Source organism: Sarcophilus harrisii, chromosome 1 (genome assembly GCF_902635505.1).
Source record: "Sarcophilus harrisii chromosome 1, mSarHar1.11, whole genome shotgun sequence".
Lineage (NCBI taxonomy): Eukaryota > Metazoa > Chordata > Mammalia > Dasyuromorphia > Dasyuridae > Sarcophilus > Sarcophilus harrisii.
Genome location: NC_045426.1, coordinates 293901126 through 293922846, shown reverse-complemented (window position 1 = coordinate 293922846; position 21721 = coordinate 293901126). Strand labels below are relative to the sequence as shown.

General features: G+C 35.4%; 1 protein-coding gene across 7 annotated transcripts in view; it reads right to left on the bottom strand.

Moving 5' to 3' along the window:
- Positions 1 to 21721, bottom strand: part of DOCK8 (dedicator of cytokinesis 8) — a 307293-nt gene that overhangs the window by 22292 nt on the left and 263280 nt on the right. For all 7 annotated transcript variants that reach the window (XM_031943861.1, XM_031943857.1, XM_031943889.1 and 4 more), the window contains 8 exons: positions 20356 to 20508; positions 18735 to 18893; positions 16441 to 16541; positions 13420 to 13612; positions 6749 to 6892; positions 4380 to 4511; positions 3306 to 3440; positions 171 to 260 (listed from right to left, as the gene is read on the bottom strand). In XM_031943861.1, coding sequence (XP_031799721.1) covers positions 171 to 260; positions 3306 to 3440; positions 4380 to 4511; positions 6749 to 6892; positions 13420 to 13612; positions 16441 to 16541; positions 18735 to 18893; positions 20356 to 20508 — 1107 coding nt within the window. The remainder of the gene's footprint in view (positions 1 to 170; positions 261 to 3305; positions 3441 to 4379; positions 4512 to 6748; positions 6893 to 13419; positions 13613 to 16440; positions 16542 to 18734; positions 18894 to 20355; positions 20509 to 21721) is intronic.

Sequence of the window (21721 nt, the reverse complement as noted above, 5' to 3'; positions counted from 1 at the left end):
CCTGGGGTATGATTTTTAAAGCCTAAATTGATTACCCCTGCCCCTCCCTCCTTGTCCCCTCAGTACCAGGCTAAGGATGTAGGATTCATGAAAAAGTTTCAGAGTCACTTGCTAGCTTCCAGAAAGAAAGTGTTCCAAGGATAATACTGTTGTATAAATCTATACCATACCTTGTTAGGATCCAACTTGGTTTTGTCCACAGGAATAGAATCTTTAATTACTTCCACAAACTTTGCACCAAAGCACTGACCATAAAATGCCTGGGGAAAAGAAGCAATTCTTGAAAAAAAATTTTTTTTTGGACAAAATCCTTTTTTCCCCTCTCTTTTGGAAATGTAGAGTGAGATTGGGGGAAAAGTTTTAAGATTTACTTCACAGGCACTTGAGCATTCTGACAATGGGTGATATTGGGATAAAATTGGAGCTAATGAGCAAGGTCACCCACAGCCCAAAATAAAGAAAAATCTGCCATCTGATAAACGCATTCCTATTATAAATATACTGTGATCTTGAAACTGATTTAATTAGTAATCACTGAATACTCATAGTGTGTTGCCACTGAATTCAGCCTCACTGATTCTTACCACTAATATTTTCCTTATGTGGCAAGCTGAAAGTATTTTAAAGTTAGTTCCATTCACTGCAATGTGATGCAACAAATACCTATTAAATGCTTGCTTTATACTAGGTAAACTTTCAAGGAAGCTGTTTTAGATGAGACATAAGTCACTGCCTTCATGGAGCTTGCAATCTAGAAAAGCACAAAACATTTTTATACACAGCTATAATATTTAATAATATATTACAAATGCATTAATTAAAAAGGCCTGAGGAGGAATGGTCTTAATGGTAAAGAGATTAGAGACAATTTTTATAGAGGTAGCACTTGAATTAGACTTTAGAAAATGGGGAGGAATTCAGTAGAATATCTTTGAGTGTCAGAGGGAGAAACAAAACAAATCCAGAAGTAAAGAGATCTAAATCCTATTCCAGCACTTTCACCAATTAACTGTGTGACTTTAAACAAGTAATTTAATCTCTTTGGGACACAATCTTGGCACCTAGGTGGTGCAATGGCTAGAACAGTGAGTTAGGAAGATTTAATCTTCATGAATTCAAATCTGGCCTCCAACCAGGGGCAAGTCATTTTACCCTGCTGGTTTCCTTCATTTTCCTTCATCTATAAAATAATCTGGAGAAGGAAACAGCAAGCCACTCTATATCTTTACCAAGAAACCCAAATGGGGTCACAGAGTCTCACATACAACTGAAATTTATGTTTCATACAAGAAAAAGTCTCAATTTACTTATGTATAAGCAGGCATAATAACCCTTTGGCCAGTTTTTCCTGAAAGAGATAATACAAGCCTCAATAAGACAACCTCAAAATTTTAAAAGAAGGATGCTAAACAAATTCAAGGTAGTTATTATAAGGCAATTAATATATTATGTGGGCAATACATCTGCTAATTATCATGAAGTGTTCAAGGCACCTAAAGAGTGGAGTAAACTTAAGTGTGTTTTAGTATTTACGGTGCTGTGTTTTGCCATTATTTTTTAGTTCTCAGGATTATTGTTATTTTGACAAGTGCTCTGGATTATGTTTTCAATGAATTTTGTTCTATGTTTACTCTTTTTAATGCAGCTTTGAAATGTCAGAGGTGAAATTTGAACCTCTTTGTGTGATCCTGGCCCATTAAAATGGGTATAATACATATTCAAACTACTCACCAAAATCTTAAAGTGCTATAGAAATGGGAGATTTAATAATTACCAGTTTATTATTATTATAGCTTTAGAGTCAAGAAGACCTATAATAAGTTCAAATAAATCAGTAAGACAAATAAATGTTTTTGTTGTTGTTGTTTTTTTGTTGAGGCAATTGGGGTTAAGTAACTGCCCAGAGTTACACAGCCAAGAAGTATCAAGTGTCTGAGGCCACATTTAAACTCAGGTCCTCCTGACTTCAGGGTTTGTGCTCTATCCTCTGCACCACCCCTAGCTGCCCTGCAAATAAACCTTTTTTTTTTAAAATGCCTGTTATATATTCCTTAAGCTAAGCATTGAGGACTATAAAGACAAAAATCAGTCTCTGTCCTTAAGGAGCTAACAATCTAAAAGGGAAGACTATATTCAAATAATTTGGTACAGATAGGATAAATGGGAGAAAAACCAACAAAGTGAAGGTTTTAGAATTAAGAGGGATTGGGAAAGACTTCCTGTAGAAGAAGGATCCTGTCTCTGACATAGTCTGGCTGTTTGACCCTATTCAAGTCACTTAATTACTCAGTCTCCCGGGTATCTCACTAGGATAATACAAATTTTTTTTGCTCTTTTTAAATTTCATTTTTTTCTGTGCTTAATAAACACCAAATAAAATGAGCATTTATATATTCAAAATAGAATAGAAAAATAGGCTTGGTACTTGAACCTGCAAATCTCTATTACATACATCTTACTTTTCTTTTTATGGATACAATGAATTCAATATTTAAGTTTCAAAATTGTCTACAAATTGCAGAGTCATTTCTGATCTGTATTAGTAAAGAGAATTCCTACACAAGAACATCCTTAAAACAATAAAATAAAAGTCAGACCAAAAGGAAGAAAAATTATTTCTCTATGGTTTTCTCCATTACAGTCTTCATCATGATACAGAGGTTATCCCAAGTTCTCCAAGATTATGCCAGAAGAATTCTAACTCTGGCAGCCTCCACACCACGCTGGAAAGGTTTGAAGCATAATCCTGGTATAATGAATTATGTATTTTGTCATCTGAGAACAACTCTGGAGTCACTACATCAGAACTAGGGTTCCTTACCCTAGTAAGGTAACCCTTACCCCAGAGCCACAAAGCATAAGCTACAGTCATTATAAACCAAAAGTATTTCCTAAAACAGTCACAGATTTTTCCTTGGCGTATGATAATCCTCTTGACATTTTGGACTTTCTCACTGAATTTAGGAAAGGATGACAAAAAGTTCAGTCCAATCATAAGTACTTTAGGAAGGGGACTTACAGAAGTGATATACAATTTCTGCCTTTATACATTCTGAAGAGACATGAACTTGTGAGGAGAGCTGGGATTAAGGAGTCATTCTAAACCGTTTTCTACTTCCAGTTGCCAATGTGATTGCCAGATGGGCACTATGCAGTGGTCTATATAAAGCAGTGAAGCCAAGCCAGTGGCCAGGGGAGTTGTTTTTTAAAAGCTGCCTGGAACATGTACTTTAACTCCATTTCTCCCTTTCCCCTTTTCACCCCCACCAGGAAAGCTTTAGATAATAAGCATAATTTCTTCTTACCTCTAATCTGTGAGAAATTTCTGGAAGCTTGGTAATTGCAGGTTCTTTATAAACAAATTCCTGCTCATCCAAATCTCCAAATTTGGAGCCATAGAAACCAACTCGGAAATAGGTTCCAAACATTCGCTTATGACCCTGATGAACAGAAGGCAAGACTTCATATTTATACTTTGGTTTCTCTGGTATAAAGAATAGCAGTGTTCAGTAAATTGCAACTGCCATGATTACAATCAAGAAGAAATCACTCCATTAAAAAAAAAAAGCAAACCAACAATACAAACACACATTCAAAATTTGACACTTATAAAAGGAGCTTTTGAAATGACATTAACAAAAGAGCTCTTGGTTAGAATTGCAACCAGGAATTCTTGAGCCTGGGACAAATTCAGCTTGAGTGGAAAGAGTGATGGGGAGGTGGCAATCGCCACTCTCCTGGACTATTTAACTAAGGATGGTGTCACTTTGGAGCTGAGAGTTATAGAACTTGGTTTTTGCTGTCTGAGGTGGGGGAAGGGAACCACCGAGACCAGATCCTGAGCATGGTAAGCCTGAGGCATGTTCACATTGAAGAAGTATGCATGGCACAGAAGGACAAGGGATAGGGAAAAGTGAATGGTTGTTGCAACTGGAAGAGAAAGCATTCCATTCTGGGAGAGGAATGCTGTGAGAGAGGGTGCAACTCCCCAGGGCAAATTGGCACCTTGGGGCAAAGAACTGCTTGTCCCAGACTAGTTAAAACTCTTGTTCCTGTTGGGGAATGTCACTCTCTTTTTTGATCCCTAAAGTCTCTTTTAAGGTGCTAATATACAAATCACACTAGCAATTTTCAGATTTTCTTTGAACAATTTTGAACATCTCTCTCCCTTCCTTTTACACTCTCAGGTCCCATTTCATTTCTGATCATTCATTGTTAGCCATATAACAAATTATGGGATACCATGTGAAGGAGAACTCCCTGGAAAAAATCCAGAGAATGGGGACAGGGATTACCACTTCAATATTTGTGACTAAACATATATAAACCTATAGCAGCCAGTTCACAAGATGCATTAGAAAGGACTCTGTCTTAGGTACCTTGTTTATGATGTTATCAAAAGCTTTCTGCAGTTTGTCATGAGTTAAGGTCAGCTTCCTGAAGTCCCGGTGAGCTTCCAGTATGGGGATGACCAGCTTGTAGACCTCATTGACAGTTTCATACAACCCTCCCTTAATAAAATTGACAAAACAAAAACATTAAATATGATAAGTCTTATGATAAGAAGAGGATCATCCCCCAAAAGGTGATTTCCTATTGGCATTCTCATTGCTTTGCAGTGTTGAGGATGATTCCTAAACCTATGTTCTGCCTGGTCTCTATTATATATTCTTCTTCTTCTTCTTTTTTTGCTTTTTTTTTTTTTTGTGCTGAGGCAATTGAGGTTAAGTGACTTGCCCCAGGTCACACAGCTAGGAAGTGTTAAGTGTCTGAGATCAAATTTGAACTCAGGTCCTCCTGACTTCAAGGCTGGTGCTCTATCCACTGTGCCACCTAGCTGCCCCTCTATTATATATTCTTAGGAATTTTTTTTTTTTATTCAGATGTGTGATTTCACTGGTATGGGGTAATTCTTGGTGAAGAAAATCTACAAGTACAGAGAGGTAACTCTATGAAGCTTATAATCTTACAGAATTTCCAGAGCACTGAAAAGCAAAATGAATTGTCCAAGTTGTGGGTAACCAGGATGCATTAAGTATGACACTTAAAGCCAAGCCTTCCTGTCGCTGGACCCCTCTATTTACATTCATTGGTCAGTTCCCTCAATCTCTCTGGAATTAGAGCCATTTAAATAAGTGGAGACAGACTAGTACAGTAAAATAATATGTTGGATTTAGTATTTGAGGCTGTGGGTTTACTCTATGGTATGACTTTAGGTTGAAAAGTCCTTTCTTCAAGGACCCCATTCTTCATGAGTAAAATGAGTAAAAAGAGAATTAGGAAAGGGGGCTAGGCAAAAACCAAGGTCCCTTTTGTCTTTGTCTATAATTCTATGAACCTATAAAGTGATAAATATTCTACCTATTAATGAAAATTAGTGGAAGTCAGAAAACATGTGGGCTGCCATAAAATAATAATGAGAGAGGGCATCAATTTTTAGGTAATGAGGTCTAGAAAATTTCTGAAGAATCCAACAGGAGATGAATAGAGTGCTATCTATATACAGTCTAGGGAAGACCTCTTTGTTAGAAGAGAGGCCTACTGTACTACCTCTCTTTTTCTTCCCAGATGTTATAATGACTTGTCCCTAACTTTTTTTTTTTTTGGCTTGACTAGGAAGGAAAACCAGTAGGTTGGATGTTGGATATTTTTTAGAGAGCTTTCATTTTGAGGGGAGATGGTAAGGAAAGGAGATGAAGGGAAAGGGGAGACATTAAGAATGTTAAAAAAGAAAAAGTTTTAGTTTTTAGGAAAGAAACAGAAACAAATTAGGTAAAAAGAAGAAACTTAGGAAAATAAATTGTTATGGTGGTTTAGTAATTTTTTAGTTGTGTTCTACTCTTTGTGAATCCTAGAGTTTTCTTAGCAAAGATATTAGAGTGTTTTGCCATTTCCTCCCCAACTCATTTTATAGGTTAATAAACTGGAGGCAAACAGGGCTTAAGTGACTTGCCCAGGGTCACACAGTTAGTAAATGTGTGAGACCAGATTTGACTCAGAAAGATAAGTCTTCTGGACTCTAAGACTGGTACTTTATCCATTGTGTCACCTACCTGCCCTGGAATATAAAGAGGCTCTGCTAAATTTAATGAAATCTTAAAAAAGAGATAAGGAGGAAGCTATTTTGAGAACAGATGATAAATAATGGAACAACCTCTTAGGATATCTAGAGACTTTTCCTTTGCCTTGAATTCAAATATCTAAAATTGGTTTGCCTATATATCAGGTATACTGAAGAAATGAATAAGGTGCTGGGAAGTTCCTATTTTGAAGCATATCTATATACAGTCTGGGAAAGATCTCTTTGTTGTTAGAGAGGCCTATTGTACTACCTCCTTTTTTCTTCCCAGATGTTTTAATGACTTGCCCCTAACTTTTAATTTTTTGGCTTGACTAAGAAGGAAGGAAAGCCAGTATTGTTACATTAATTCATTATGCAACTCTGGTGGAGTTGCTTGATTTTTCTCCACAAAATGGCAATAACACAGTGAAACTTCCATATAGTTAACATAAGTAATGTTGTAATGAAGAAAAGATTTCCAATACCTTGTGGAAAGGATGCAAGGTTCAATGAAACTTAGAAACTTTTCGCCCAATCCCAAGATATACTCAACTTATTCTCTGGGATTTACTTTAAGTACACATCTCTGAACTTATTACAAAGAAGTCATATTTCTTTCAACTGATAATGTTGTTTTCAAATTATTAACATCAAGGTACCCTCTGAGTTCTTTCTAATGTTACTCACCGTGCTAAAAAGTTCAGTAGCCTGTTCCAACAGCCCAACCAGGCCACTCTCTGTGAAATATCTCCCAGAACACACACCATCCTCATCAGGGCACAGGATGTCATCAGAGACTGCGGATTCCTCTAGGACATTGGAAGAGATATTCTGAAACAAAACATGATATAAACCTAGTTGAAAGAAGTCAAAGAAAGTCCAGAAACATTTATTAAGTGCCTATTATGTATTAGGCTCTGTGCTAAGCATGTGTTGAGGATACAAGGAAAAGCAAAAAACAGTCCCTCCCTTCGAGGAACTCATAATTTAATGGGGGAAATAACATGTAAACAACTAAAACAAACCAATCAAACAACCAGAAGGATATAAACAGGATAAATCAGAGATAATCACAGAGGAGAGGATCTAATATAAAGGTGGACCAGAAAAGGTTTCTTGTAAGATTTTAGCTAAGACTTAAAGAAAGCCAGGGAAGCCAGAAGAGAGTGTTTACTTTCCTCTCATCAGTAAAATGAAGTGTTTGGGGATCTCTGCCATCTCTTTTTGTACTGAAAGAGTCTGAAGGAGAATGGAGGTGGGATCACAACCTTTGAAAGTTAAAAGGTCAAGGTAAACTTATAGAACTATATGTAACCTGAAGCCCTACAAAATCTTAGTTGACTGATCTTGTGATCTGGGGCAAGGACCTGTGTTAACAGGGTGATTAAAGGGTTGGGCTTGAATTCAGGAAGAGCTGAGTTTGAATCTTGCCTGAAACACGACTTTTTTTTTTTTTTAAGCTTTTTATTTTCAAAATGTATGTATAGATAGTTTTCAACATTCATCCTAGCAAAAAATTGGGTTCCAATTTTTTTCTCCCTTTCCTTTGCTGTTGAAAAGAGGCAAGACTATCAGAATTCATCATCATATAATCTTGTTACTCTGTACAATGTTCTCTTGGTTCCACTTACTTCACTTCAGCATCGGTTTATTTATGTCTCTCCAAGCCTCTCTGAAATCATCCTGCTGATGGCTTCTTATAGAACAATAATATTCCATAACATTCATATGACATAACTTATTCAGCCATTCTTCAATTGATGGACATCCACTCAGTTTCCAATTCCTTGCCACTACAAAAAAGGCTGTTACAAACATTTTTGCACATGTGGGTCCTTTTCCCTTTTTTAATGATCTCTTTGGGATACAGGCCCACTAAAGACATTGCTGAATCAAAGGATATGCATAGTTTGATAGCCCTTTGGGCATAGTTCCAAATTGCTCTCCAGAATGGTAGAATCAGTTCACAACACACCAATAATGCATTAATATCCCAGTTTTCCCACATCCCTTCTAACATTCATCATTATTTTTTGTTGTTATCTTGGCCAATTTGAGAGGTATGTAGTGGTACCTCAAAGTTATCTTAATTTGCATTTCTTTGATCAAGAGTGATTTAGGGCATTCTTTTTTATGATTAGAAATGGTTTTAATTTCTTCATATGAAAATTATCTGTTCAGATCCTTTGACTATCAATTGGAAAATGGCTTGTCTTCTTATAAATTTGAGTCAATTCTCTATATATTTTAGAAATGAAGCCTTTATCAGAATCCTTGGATGTAAAAAATTTTCCCAGTTTGCTGCTTCCTTTCTAATCTTGTTTGCATTGGTTTTGTTTGTACAAAAACTTTAAAACTTAACATAATCAAAACATTTTGCATTCCATAATGTACTCTAGTTCTTCTTTGGCCACACATCCTTCTCCACAGATCTGAGAGGTAGGCTATCCTTTGTTCTTCTAATTTGCTTACAGTATCACTCTATGTCTAAATCATGAACCCATGTTGACCTTATTTTGGTATAGGGTGTTATGTGTGGGTCATTGCCTAGTTTCTGCCATACTAATTTTTAATTTTCCCAGCAATTTTTGTCAAACGGTTTTCTTGTCCAGAAACGGGGGTCTTTGGATTTATCAAATACTACTAGATGATTATAGTCATTAACTTAAGTTTGTATCTTGTGAAGATAACCTATCCCACTGATCAACTGCTCTGCTTCTAAGCCAATACCAAATAGTTTTGATAAATGCTACTTTATAACATTGTTTTAGGTCTGGTATAGCTAGACTACCTTTATTTGCAGTTTTTCATTAATTTTCTTGAAATTTTTGACCTTTTGTTCTTCCAGATAAACTTTGTTATTTTTTCTAGTTCTGTAAAATAATTTCTCAGAAGTTTGGCTTGGCACTGAATAAGTAGATTAATTTGGATAGAACTGTAATTTTTATTATATTAACTCAGTTAATCCATGAGTACTTGATATTCTTCCAATTGATTAGATATGACTTTATTTGTATGGAAAGTGTTTTGTAATTGTGTTTATATACTTTATGACTTTGTCTTGCTAGGTAGACTCCCAATATTTTATATTATCTACAGTTATTTTAAATGGAATTTCTCTTTCCATCTTTTGCTGCTAGACTTTGTTGGTAACATATAGAAATGCTAACAATTTATGTGCATTTATTTGGTATCCTGCAACTTTGCTAAAGTTATGAATTGTTTCTAGAAGTTTATTAGTTGATTCTCTAGGATTCTTTAAGTGTACCATCATAGCATCTACAAAAAATGATAATTTAGTCTCCTCATTATCTACTTTAATTTCTTTTTTTCTTCTCTTATGGCTAAAGCTAACATTTCTAATACAATACTTAATAGTAATGGTGATAGTGGGCAACATTGTTTCACCCCCTGATTTTATTGGGAATGGTTCTAGTTTATCTCCATTACATATGATGCTTGCTGATGGTTTTAAATAGATGCTACTAATCATTTTTAGGAAAACTCCATTTATACCTGTGCTATCTAGTGTTTTTAATAGGAATGGGTGTTGGATGTCATTTTTTTTTCTGCATCTATTGAGAGAATCACATGATTTCTGTTAAAATTTGTTTTCTTTTGTTAATCTGGGAAATCTATATTTTTGTAATTATTCAATTTATTTCACTTAGATGATCAGATTTATTGGCATAATAGTGAACAAAATAGCTCCTAATTAATCCTCTAATTTCCTCTTCATTGGTGGAAAGTTCCTCCTTTTCATTTTTGATATTAGAAATTTGATTCTTTCCTTTTTCTAATCAAATTAAGTAAAGTTTTATCTATTTTGTTGCTTTTTTCATAAAACAAATTCTTAATTTTGTTTATTAGTTCAATAGTTTTCTTATTTTCAATTTTATTAATCTTCCCTTTTTTCAGAATTTCAAATTTGGTATTTAATGGAGGGTTTTTAATTTGTTCCTTTTCTACCTTTTTTGGTTGCATACTCAATTCATTGATCTTTTCTTTTTCTATTTTACACAAGTAAACATCTAGAGATATAAAATTTCCCCTAAGGATTGTGTTAGCTGCATCCCAAAAATTTTGGTACGTTGCTGAAATATTTAATAACCTTTGTCATTTTAAAAATGGGGATGATGATAATAGTACCACAGAATTGCTGTGAGGTTCAAATGAGATGACATACTTTGAAAACTTTAAAGCTTTAATATAAATTCTTGCTATTATTATTATAATTCTAAGATACTGGGTATCCCAAAAGGATTAGTGTACTTTTTTAGGATTTTTTTTTTTTTTTTTTTTTTTTTTTTTTTTTTTTTTAGGTAACTGGGGTTAAGGGACTTGCTCAGGCTTACACAGCTATTAAATGAAGTATCTGAGGCTGTATTTGAATTCAGGTCCTCTTGACTCCAGAGTGGGTGCTCTATTCTTGTGGCATATAACTGTCCCAATTAGTGTACTTTTTAAGCTATTAGAAAACTGAAGACTTTTGAACACACTACATTGCCACTTTCCCTCTGGTTTCTGGTTGAAGAGCTGCAAGACTTTTTTTGACACTAAGACTTCTGGGACACTGTATATTGCCATCTTTTCCTGGTTCCACTTGAATAGCTCTGATATTACTTAGCAGTAATGAAGAATACCAGTCGTATGAAGTGTTGTGGTATTAATTATAGATGAGCCTGATATGAAGAGAATCTTTTGGCCCAATAGAAAGTGTCTGTTTTCATGTCTCACTTCCCTGGTAAGGATAGCCGCTGGTAAGGATAAAACAGAGCTACACAGCTTGAAATTGTGTCCAAAGAAAAGGCATTCTGGGATCATTTTCTTGGCCTTGGAAAGTTGGAAGGAGCAGAAATGATATGTAAGAATTTCTCCAGGTCCATATTTGTGAAGTAGATATTGCACCCCAAGGCCCAGAATTCCAGAAAGCTTAGTTTTGTGGAATTTGATGGCCTTGAACTCAATTTTCTTCAACAGATTTTATTTAACTATAATTCATTTTCTTTGGTTGATAACTTATTTTACTGGAACAGAATAAAATTGAAACAGAAGGCATAAGAAAATCACCACAGTATATTATTTTTGAGTGGGAAAAAAAAGAATGAAGTCAAAGCATCAATTTGAAGTTAACATATTTCAGGGAAGTATTGGGAGCCTGTGGTATGAAATAGTCAAGCAGTTATGATGAACTAAAGCTACTCTTTTCTTTTTTTTTTTTTTCTTTTTAGGATGTGGGGGATTCTTGGAGCTAGTATCCATTGTTTCTAAGTAGAGGGGTATAGCTAGGTAATATAGAATCTAACTCTGGATCAGTGAAATAGGACAAAGATTCAGACTTGGAATTAGAAGACCTGGGTTTCAAAGATGTATAAAATTGTGCATACCCTTTGATCCAGCAGTGTCACTATTGGGTCTGTATTCCAAAGAGATCATAAAAGAGGGAAAAGCTCCCATAGGTGCAAAAATGTTTGTAGCAATTCTTTTTGTAGTGGCAAGGGACTGGAAATTGATTGGATGCCCATCAGTTGAGGAATGGCTGAATAAGTTATGCTATATGAAGGTAATGGAATATTATTGTTCTATAAGAAATCATGAGCAGGCTGATGTCAGAAAAACCTGAAAAGACTTACATGAACTGATGTTAAGTGAAATGAGCAGAACCAGGAGAACATCGTACATAGTAACAACAAGATTATGTGATGATCAACTGTGATGGACTTGGTTCTTAGCAATACAATAACTCAAGACAATACCAATAGATTTGGGATGGAAAATGCCATCCACACCCAGAGAGAGAGAGAACTGTGGAGATTGAATTTGGAACAAAACATACTATTTTCACCTTTTTTTGGCGTGCGTTTGTTTGCTTGCCTTTTCTTTCTCATAGTTTTTTGCTTTTGGTTTGATTTTTCTTGCAAATATGACAAATATGGAAATATATTTAAAAGAATTGCAAATATTAAAGCTATCTTAAATTGTTTGCTGTTTTGGGGAGAAGGGTGGCAAGGGAGGAAGGGAGAAAAATTTGGAATACAAAAGTCTTACAAAAATGAATGTTGAAAACTATCTTTGTATTTGGAAAAATAAAATATTACTACAAAAAAAAAACAAAAAAAAAGATTTGGGTTGAAGTCTCAGGTAGCATTCAGAGTAACTGCTCTAATCTTCAGTTTCTTCATTTGTAAAATGGGAGTGCTAAGATTTTTACTATCCAGCTTCACATGTTTGCTAGAGGGAAAGCGTTTTGTAAACCCTGTAAGAGAGAGGTTTTTGTTTTTTTTTTTTTTTTTTTTTTTTTAATAACTCTGTCATCTTCTTGTAAGCAAACCATGAACTGGAAAAATTAATATAGACTTATAGACCAGATGCATGATTTCAATTATTATTTATATGGGATGTTGAGAACATGGATAAGAGGAACTAAAAACCACTTCTTTGGAGGAGCATTGCAGCTGATTAAAATCTAACACAAGAAAGATATAATTTAGCTTTAAAGATGGAGTTCACTGCTGATTTTCTGAGAATTGCCAAAGTTATCTTTTTAAAGTACTCCTCCATAATCTCTTTACTCAAATTGCCTTCTTAAAAAGAGAAAAGAGGACAATATGAGAAGAGGACATATCTAAATCAATTTTGTGATTTTCATGTTTACTTTATCTGATTCAAAGACTTTTAAATTTTCATGCATTTTGACAATTTTTTGGGACAGAGGGGTTAAATAATCTAATTTTAAAATACATTTCTGAGAAATTTCAGGTATTTATAAAATGAGCTAGAGAAGGAAATAGCAAATCACTCTAGTATCTCTGGCAAGAAACCCCCCAAAAAGGGTTATGAAGGGCTGGATATGACCTGAAAACAATCAAACAACAATAAATTTAGAGAGGCCTAATGCCAAAGATCTAGCAGATGAATTCTTTTTGGCCACAGCAATCTGTTAATATTGTCTACGGTGCACACAAAAAAGAACACAATTTGTTTCTCCAATGCCAACACCTACAAAATCACAAATCTTTAAAGATTAAGAAATGAAGACATTTACAACTAAATAGGAAAGAAAACAAAATGAATTCATTAAAGAAAGCCAAACGTGGAGGCAGCCATGTGATGCAGTGGATAGAGTACTGATAGAGTCAAGAACACCTGAGTTCAAATCCAGTCTCAGACACTTGACACTTATTAGCTGTGTGAGACTAGACAGGCCATTTAACCTCAATTGCCTCATTGGTGGCTCTCCTGCTCCCAAAAGAAAGACACATTTTTCATTTGTAAATGATCAGAATTCCCAAGGGAGAGTTAGTAGAAAGTAACAATGACACAATCAAAGTGTACTTAGAAGCAGATGGGATCCATACCTGAAAGCTCACACTTCCCACAGGCAGGTAGCAATGATCTTCTAACATGCTCAGGTACTCAGCAACCAGGGCTGCTGCATGCACCAAGCACATGGCTGCCTCCGTGTAGCATTTCCTCTTGGAGTGTTTTTCAGCCATATTCTGAAGCCAGGTCAGTCTCAGATCAGGAGATGTCTGATATCCCTTAGCAATCCTGAAGACAGATTAGGGGGATAACAATCTTGACAGTAAGAGGATGGATATTTCCCATTCTTTTCATATTCATTGTTCTTTTTTCTTTGCCAAGAATTTCACAAATGAATCCAGGAAACGAGAGAAGCAACCAGTACGCCAGATGACTTACACATGTGTATGAGTGTGTGTGCGTGTGCGTGCGTGTGTGCATGTGTGTATGTGTGTGTGTGTGTGTGTGTAATTAGACTGGAAAAGAAATCTTGCCGAGATTAGGTTTACATCCATTCCTTCCTTCCTTGTCTTTCTTTCAAATAAGCAAAAGACAAATATATTGACATACTCCTTTGGCCCTGGTTTTGTGGCAAAAACATTTTCTAGGGCAGAGGTATCAAACATGCTTTTGTGCTTTCCCACTGCTGTGCCTTAATTCCTTGTGATTGGAATGCCCTACCTTATCTCCATCTCGTCTCTGTTTGTAAGCATACTTCCTTAAGACCTAGTTCAAACATCATCTCTACCATAAAATATTCCTTGATTCTTTTAGCTGGAAAGATCCTTTCTTTTTTTGAATCCTCAAGTACTTTGTACTCCATGTATTCCTGTAACATATTCTAATATTCTTTATCATATTTACCTATTAAGTATATAAATAAATTATATTTATATGAGAGGCAGTATCACTTAGTGGATAGGAAACCAACCTTGGAGTCAGGAAGACTTGCTAAATTTTACTTCTAACATATACTTGGTTCCATGACTCTGGCCTTAACTTCTCAATACTCTAAGCAACTGTTTTAAAATTGTTAATTTGCGGAGAAAGCTTAGATCTAGAGGAATTCCCTATATTAATGTGATCACTGGTGTAATCCCTATTCCTTTCCTTTTTATTTTACTAGATTATGAGCTCCTTCAAATTATATATATGCTATTAATCCTGCTTATTTTTATATTTCTCCTAGTATCAAGCACCATGCTTTATAAACCTGTAATTTTTTTATCGAGGAATATGAAGGCTTCAGTAAGCAGTACTGATAAAGACAAGGCTAAAATCTTAACTTCACTGACCACTGGTCACTGAATGATTATGGGCAAATTACTTTAACTCTATCCTGTGAAACTTTCTAAGATAGAAGTTAAAGAGGCATATGCATTGTACATTGCCTATGTGCCCAGCTTCTTAAACTGTAAAGAGTCTAGTAATTGAATGTGGAGGTTGTGAAATTATAATCTATTATCAGTAAATGTTTGATTTGTATACCTGTTTTATATAACCATATACCCAGAGTCATGTAAAAGTTTCTCAAGTGAAAAAGGGTCATAAGTGGAAAAAGTTTAAGCAGCTTTGATTTATAGCATCCCAGATTTCATCTCTGTTATTATTACTGGTATGACCCAAGGTATGCAACTTTCCTCAGCTTCAAATTGTTTATCTGAAAGATGATAGGGTTGAACTGATAATCTAAAGTTTCTTCCAACTTGAAATCTATAATCCTGAGAACCTAGCAGGTGTCTATTAAGTGTTTTCTGAATAGGGGATAGAATATATCAGATAACTAATATAGAAGATGATGCTATCTCTCTTTAACACATTAGGAAATATAAGAAAGATGTTGTTATAGTTTAGTAGACGTTGTTTTTAATTTGATAAATATTCTGAAAGCCTAGATAAAAATGTAGTTTTTTTTTAAATGGAATCAAAATGACTACCAGGGGAGTTTACTTATAGAATTAAACTATATGACTAATCTGACTCTGGAAAAGAAAATAATTTTCATTTACTGTTTTGAAAGGTATTTTATTTTTCCTGTGGTGCTATTTGGAGTAGAGTAACTACTATTGAGGAGACTTTACCAAAGCTAATTAGCCTCTATGCAGCAACCTCCAGTCTTAAAAGTTTGAGGTATTGAGAGGTTTAGACACTGGTCTGGGATCACACAACTAATACCTGTCAGAAGCAGGAGTGAAAGTCCCAAGTCTAAGTGATTCCAAAGTTGGTTTTCTTGCTACAGTGTCACTCTTTTTCTTTTTTCAAAGTTAGAATTTTATAAGTAGGGTTTTTTATTTTTATTTAATATTTTTTATCTTCCCCAGTTACATGTAAAATAATTTTTAATTTGTTTTTAAAACTTTGAATTTCAGATTCTCTCCCTTCCTCCCCACTCCAGTCCCCTTTAAGAAGACACATGTGAAGTTATGCAAAACATTTCCATAAAAGACATGTTGTGAAAGAAAACAAGCCCTCAAGAAAAATAAAGAAAAAAAAGGAGTATGCTTCAATTTCTATTCATATATATTAAGTTCTTTCTCTGGATATAGATAGCATTTTTTATCATAATTCCTCCAGAGTATGTGTGGTTCATTCACAGCTGATCATCCCACAACATTACTATTATTTTGTACACAATACATTTTTAAGTAGCGTCTTTTAAAAGTAGAGGGCACCTGTAATTTTAATCCCTTGATTTCTTGTTATTAAAATTTTCCTTCATTTATTCCCAAATTTGCACATGTATGGCAACATGATATAAAAATAAATAAATAAACCAAGTATTGTGTTAGATTTTTTGGTGAGATAACACAGTATTAAATACTGAACTAGATAGAACACTGGACTTGATTTCAGGAAAACTTGACTGAAAAGCCTGCATCACATACTAATTAACTGTGGAGCTCTGACCAACTCATCTTAATCTCTTAAAATGGGCATTGGTTTCCTCATCTTTAAAAACAAGGAATTGGGTGGTCCCAATCTTGATGATGGTCCCTTTCAACTCAAAATATAAAATCCTGTAATTCTATTAGTCTCAGACAACAAGTGTCCCCTTTTCATTTGACTAGGATATTTACCTGTACATAAGATCCATGAGCATCTCTGGATCTTCCTGAAATTCCCTCATTTTCACTGTGTCCGACAAAATGCTATTGAGGTTGCAGAGAAGCTCTTCTACCTGTGGTAGGACCAATAGCATAACAGTTGTCAGAAGTCACATTGAATCCCCAATCAGCAATCTGGGTACTTATCAATTTTATGAGGGATAAACATTCCATGATCAGTAATATTAAGTTGCATTTTATTGCAGTGACATAGAAACTAGATTCTTGGGAAGGGGGTGGTGGTGGAATAACTATTAAAGAAAGAATCTGACTTGGAAAATAAAATGCTGTTGAACTTTATGCCCATAAAGAGACTTTGAGTCAACAAGTGATTGCTGGTTAGATTTTCTACCTATCATTAATTATAGCTAATTATTAAAGAGAAAAATAAAACAAACAAACAAAAAAATGGGATTACTCTCTCCTATGTCATTCAACAAACTTAATAAGCTGCCCTTGCGTCTTGTTAAGACAATGGCCCAAGGAGCCTCGATTCTGCTTGAATTATTCCCAGTATTTGAAACTCTCTTTTTTCCTATTCTCCTTCCTTTCACCTTCTCATTTTTCTTCTCCTCCTCACTTCCTCCTCTTCCTCTTCCTTTTCCTTTTCTTCCTCTTTACCTCCTCCACTGGGTTCTCTATTGAACTCCTAAGTATTCTTCAAGGAAAAGATATAGCAAGACCTTTGAGTTAGGAGGGTCCCGGGACTAAATCCTGATATGATATACATTGCCTATCTGACTATGGACAAATTACTTAACAATTTAATTGTTAAACAATTCAGTGAGCTTCAGTTTTCTTATTTGTAAAATGGGGCAAATAATACCTGTAATCCCTATCCCATAGAGTTTTGAAAAAAATGTTTTGTAGACTTTACATATAGTATAAGTGAATTATTATGATTTCCCCCTCCATTTGGAAATTTTTTCTTTCTCACATTTTACTTAGTATTTCATACCTATCATGTTCTAGGCTATATTAGCATTATTATCTAACTATTGCATATTCCCACAAATATCATATTTCCTGAAAATCTATAAAGTTCTTGAATACAGAGACTGTATCTGTTACCTTTGTATTCTTTGCATCTATGCATAGTGTTATATACATGGAAGGTACTTAATACATGATTACTGAATGCTAAAAATAAACTGTTCAATAAAAAAGTACCATATCAAAAGGGTTGAGGCTGGCCAAGATGTGAGACAAGTGATATTTCCAGGCATGCTGCTAAATAAGAACTAATTATGATCAAGAACCAGCAGTTGAATTAGATTGTGAATGCTAGTCTCTCAAGCAACCCCTGGAGATACTTATCTTTCTAGGTCTTCCAATTACTGTAAAGTTTGTTTATGAAGGTCCCAACAAACTAGTCTAAGAGAAGTTACAGAAGTCCATAGCTTATTGGCTTTGTTTAAGTCTCAACTAAAATCCTATCTTTTATAAGAAGTCTTTCCCAACTCCTCTTAATTCTTATGCCTTCTTTCTCAAGTATTTCCTATATATCTTGCATATAGTTTGTACATTTTGTTTACTTATCTCCATTAGATTGTAAGTTCCTTGAGGACAGGAGTTGTCTTTTCCCTCTTTTTATGTCATTAGTGCTTAGCCCAGTGCCTGGCACCTAATATGTGCTTCACAAATTCTTATTGACTGACTGACTAACAATAGCACTAATCAGAAAACTCGTAGAAAGGGGGCTGCTTCTATGCTTAGATAGAGAACAAACTACCTTTATGAGGTCATTTGAGGCCCATTGAAAAGTTTACAGGCTCTGAATCCCAAATAGATTGCTATAGCTCTCATTCATAACTAATTTCTCTAAAATTCAACAGCATTTTACAATGTAATGGGCACTTAATTATCATTCCTTGTAGTGTCCTCCTGTTATCTCTTATATATTATAATTCTTGTCTTCCCAATACCCCAGGTAATATGGTGAGCAGAACTATCAGATATGTGATTAAATTTTGAGTTTGTGAATGATCATGACAGGATCAAAATGAAATCTTGAGATTTCAGAATCTGACTATTCAGAAACTTAGCTTATGGATTATACATTTAATTTCAGTTCCATACAATTCTGACATTAGTAGACCTAGATTCTGATCCCATCTTTGATGATTATTATCCATGTGACTTTGAACAGAGTCACTTGCTCTTCTTTGACCTCATTTCTTCATTTACCAAAATGCTGGGGCTGGACAAGATGACATTGGGGGTGCTTTTGAGCAATACATTTATAATCGGCTGAACTGGAGTCTAACCTGGGCAGGAAAAGGAGTTGCCTGCATAGCCGTATCCTCTTCTGCATATGCCAAGATGGTTCTTAAAGATTTTCTCAAGTATTCCTCATTAAAATCTGATGCTTTCCCAACCAAGGAAGCCAGGGACATTGTCACTTGCATCTTCACTCTTGCAAAATTCTTTATTAGAAAAATAATCAGAAAACAGGTAATTAGATAGAATAAGATATTAGAGTCAGAGATGTGACATCTTTTTTTTTTACTAGCTAAAAGAATCACACTTTCCATCTTTCTATTTATAGCACTATCTTAATGTTTTTCCTTTATTAAAACTGAATATTGGAAAAAAACCTACATTGCACAATAAGATTAATGTTAAGTAGTACATTCTACAGCCTGTGCCTTTGTCAATTTCCCTTTTAATTTTGAATCACATCTCAGACTGGATTCTATTTCTAGTGTTGCCCTTATTTGCTTATATGACTTCACTTTTCTTAGTTGTAAAATGATGATCTCCAAAATGTTGTCCATCTTTACTTCTATGATTCTATGATTATCATTCTAAGATCTTTCTGAGTTCTAAAATGCTTTGGTTGGAAGCAGTACGTCAGGCAAACTTCTATGAAGCTAGGGCATACAATCAAATATTTGATGACTGGGCAACTTTTCTTTTGGGTAAATGCAGAGAAAAGAGTAGGATAGCACTTTTATGATCATGGCACTTGGTGCTTCCTCATTTCCTTATAGCTTCTCTCCCCAAATAGATTGGGGTTCACACTTAGAGTGTTCTGGTCACTTGGATCAAGTACCTGAATATAGTCTGAGCTGTTCATCCAGTAGAATGTACTCTCCTTGAGGTCAAGGCTAGCTTGCTTTTTAATTTATATCCCCCAGCACACAGCAAAGTGGCTGGTAATATACCAGGCTCTTAAACATTTGTTGATAGGCTAATTAATAGCTATCCCCATGTCTTCCAACAACTTTTTTTCTAACCCTTCCCAAAACCACTTATTTTATCATTTAACACAAATTATACTTTCATAACATCCCCTACATAGAAAGTATTCCAAAGTAATGCACTCCAAATGGAACAAAATCAATGGGCTGAGTATTGTTATTCTGTGGTAAAGTTGGTCTTGAAGGCATGACACATTGCTGGGGGGAAAAACAAAAAGAGAGGCATATGTATCTCTTTCAAAAGCTTGAGTCTGTTGCTATAAATCTGTCTCATAATGACCAAAGATAATTCAGAATAGATGAGCAACTATAGTCTTCATACTCTTTGTGGCAAAATACATTCCTTCTTTTCCTTCACTGGTGGGAGATATTAATTGCAATTTAAATGCAAGAATGCAATCCTTAACAAAATGAACTACTTTGGAAGCTCACATGCCACTGAGAATCTTAATCCTTTCCTTCTGGAAAATATTAAGCTCAGCTCATTATAGGTAATAGGCACAATTGGTTCTGTTAGAGCCCACTTTCAACACTGTAAGCATCTGCTTTATTTTATCCTTGACTAATGAATGCCTGGTTCTGACTCCCAAATCAATTTTAAGTCTTGGTAGAGTAAACATTTAGTGGTTTATTTTTCTCCTCTCTTTCCCCTTAATTTCATGCTCAATGGTCTAAGGTCTCTTACGCTGGTGGCACCAAAGCTAAATCTCATGAGCAAGTAGAGGGTTGCACAAGCTTGACTGCGGGTAACATCGATGCTGCTGCTGCAGTGATGCAATACTCTCTGGCACAGATCAGCACACTGTTCCACTTCCTCTTCAAACAGCAGGTCTCCAAACTAGAAGAAACAGTAGAAATCATGACACCCTGATCTCTCTCTCTCTCTCTCTTTCTCTCTCTCTCTCTCTCTCTCTCTCTCTCTCTCTCTCTGTCTCTCTCTCTCTGTCTCTGTCTCTCTGTCTCTCTCTCTGTCTCTGTCTCTCGCTCTCTCTGTCTCTGTGTTTCTGTCTCTGCTCTCTCTGTGTCTCTGTCTCTCTGTTTCTCTGTCTCTTTCTTTCTCTATCTCTCTCTGTCTCTTTTCTCTGTTTCTGTCTCTTCTCTCCCCTGTCTCTCTTTCTTCCCCTTCCCCCCACCCTGGGTGGAGGAACCTGTTAAAATATGTATGTGTTGGCTTGGAAAAGAAAAATCATCTAAGAAGTTAATCTATTGCTTCACACAATAATGACACACTTAACTCAGAAGATGGATTTGAGCAATGGGATGTACTTAAGGTTTAATTATGAATTACACAACTACTGTGAGGGCTGCCTTACTAAGCCAACTCTTGGGCAAGATTATATCTGCCAGAAAGTCACAAATTAGAAGGCATTTCCCCTTCCCCACCCAACCAATTCTCATCTTCCAAGCATCATTGAAAATGCTTGACTACCATTTTCCTTTCCTTTCAGAACCAGGTGGAGAATAACCCTACTACTAAGGAGTAAAGACATCCACCTTTTAAAGAGCCCAATCGGCCAGGGAAAAACAAGCAATAGTTTTAAGATAATTGGTGAAGACACATGCAAAGTATGTGCACTAAGCAGCCTGTACTTATATTCCCAGGGCTATGAAAAACTGATTTCTGAAGACTAAACAGATTTATGATTTCTGAAATGAAGACATTTTAAAGCACTAGCATTTGATTTAATGGCAAGTGACATACCATTGCCCAAAGAACTGGGATAATGTAGGCTTGGGAAATGGCATGTGAACCAAGAGCTGTTGTGTACGGAGCTTGGAAGAATTTTCTTCCCTCTTCTTGCCATTATAGGATCAATTAATTTGGGAATAATCTGTGTAATCTGTGAATTAGCACATAGAGATGCCAGAGTGTAGGAAGGCTATTGTTTAGGAATACTTCAAGGGTAGGCTGAGAACAGGCTTGGTGGTGATAAAAGCTAGTGGTGATAGAATTTTGATGATTCAATAGAAAGAGTGAAGAGAGAGACCAGAATAGGAAGGAAGTATTTGGGGGTGCACATAATGTTTATCCATGGCTTATATCATTCCAT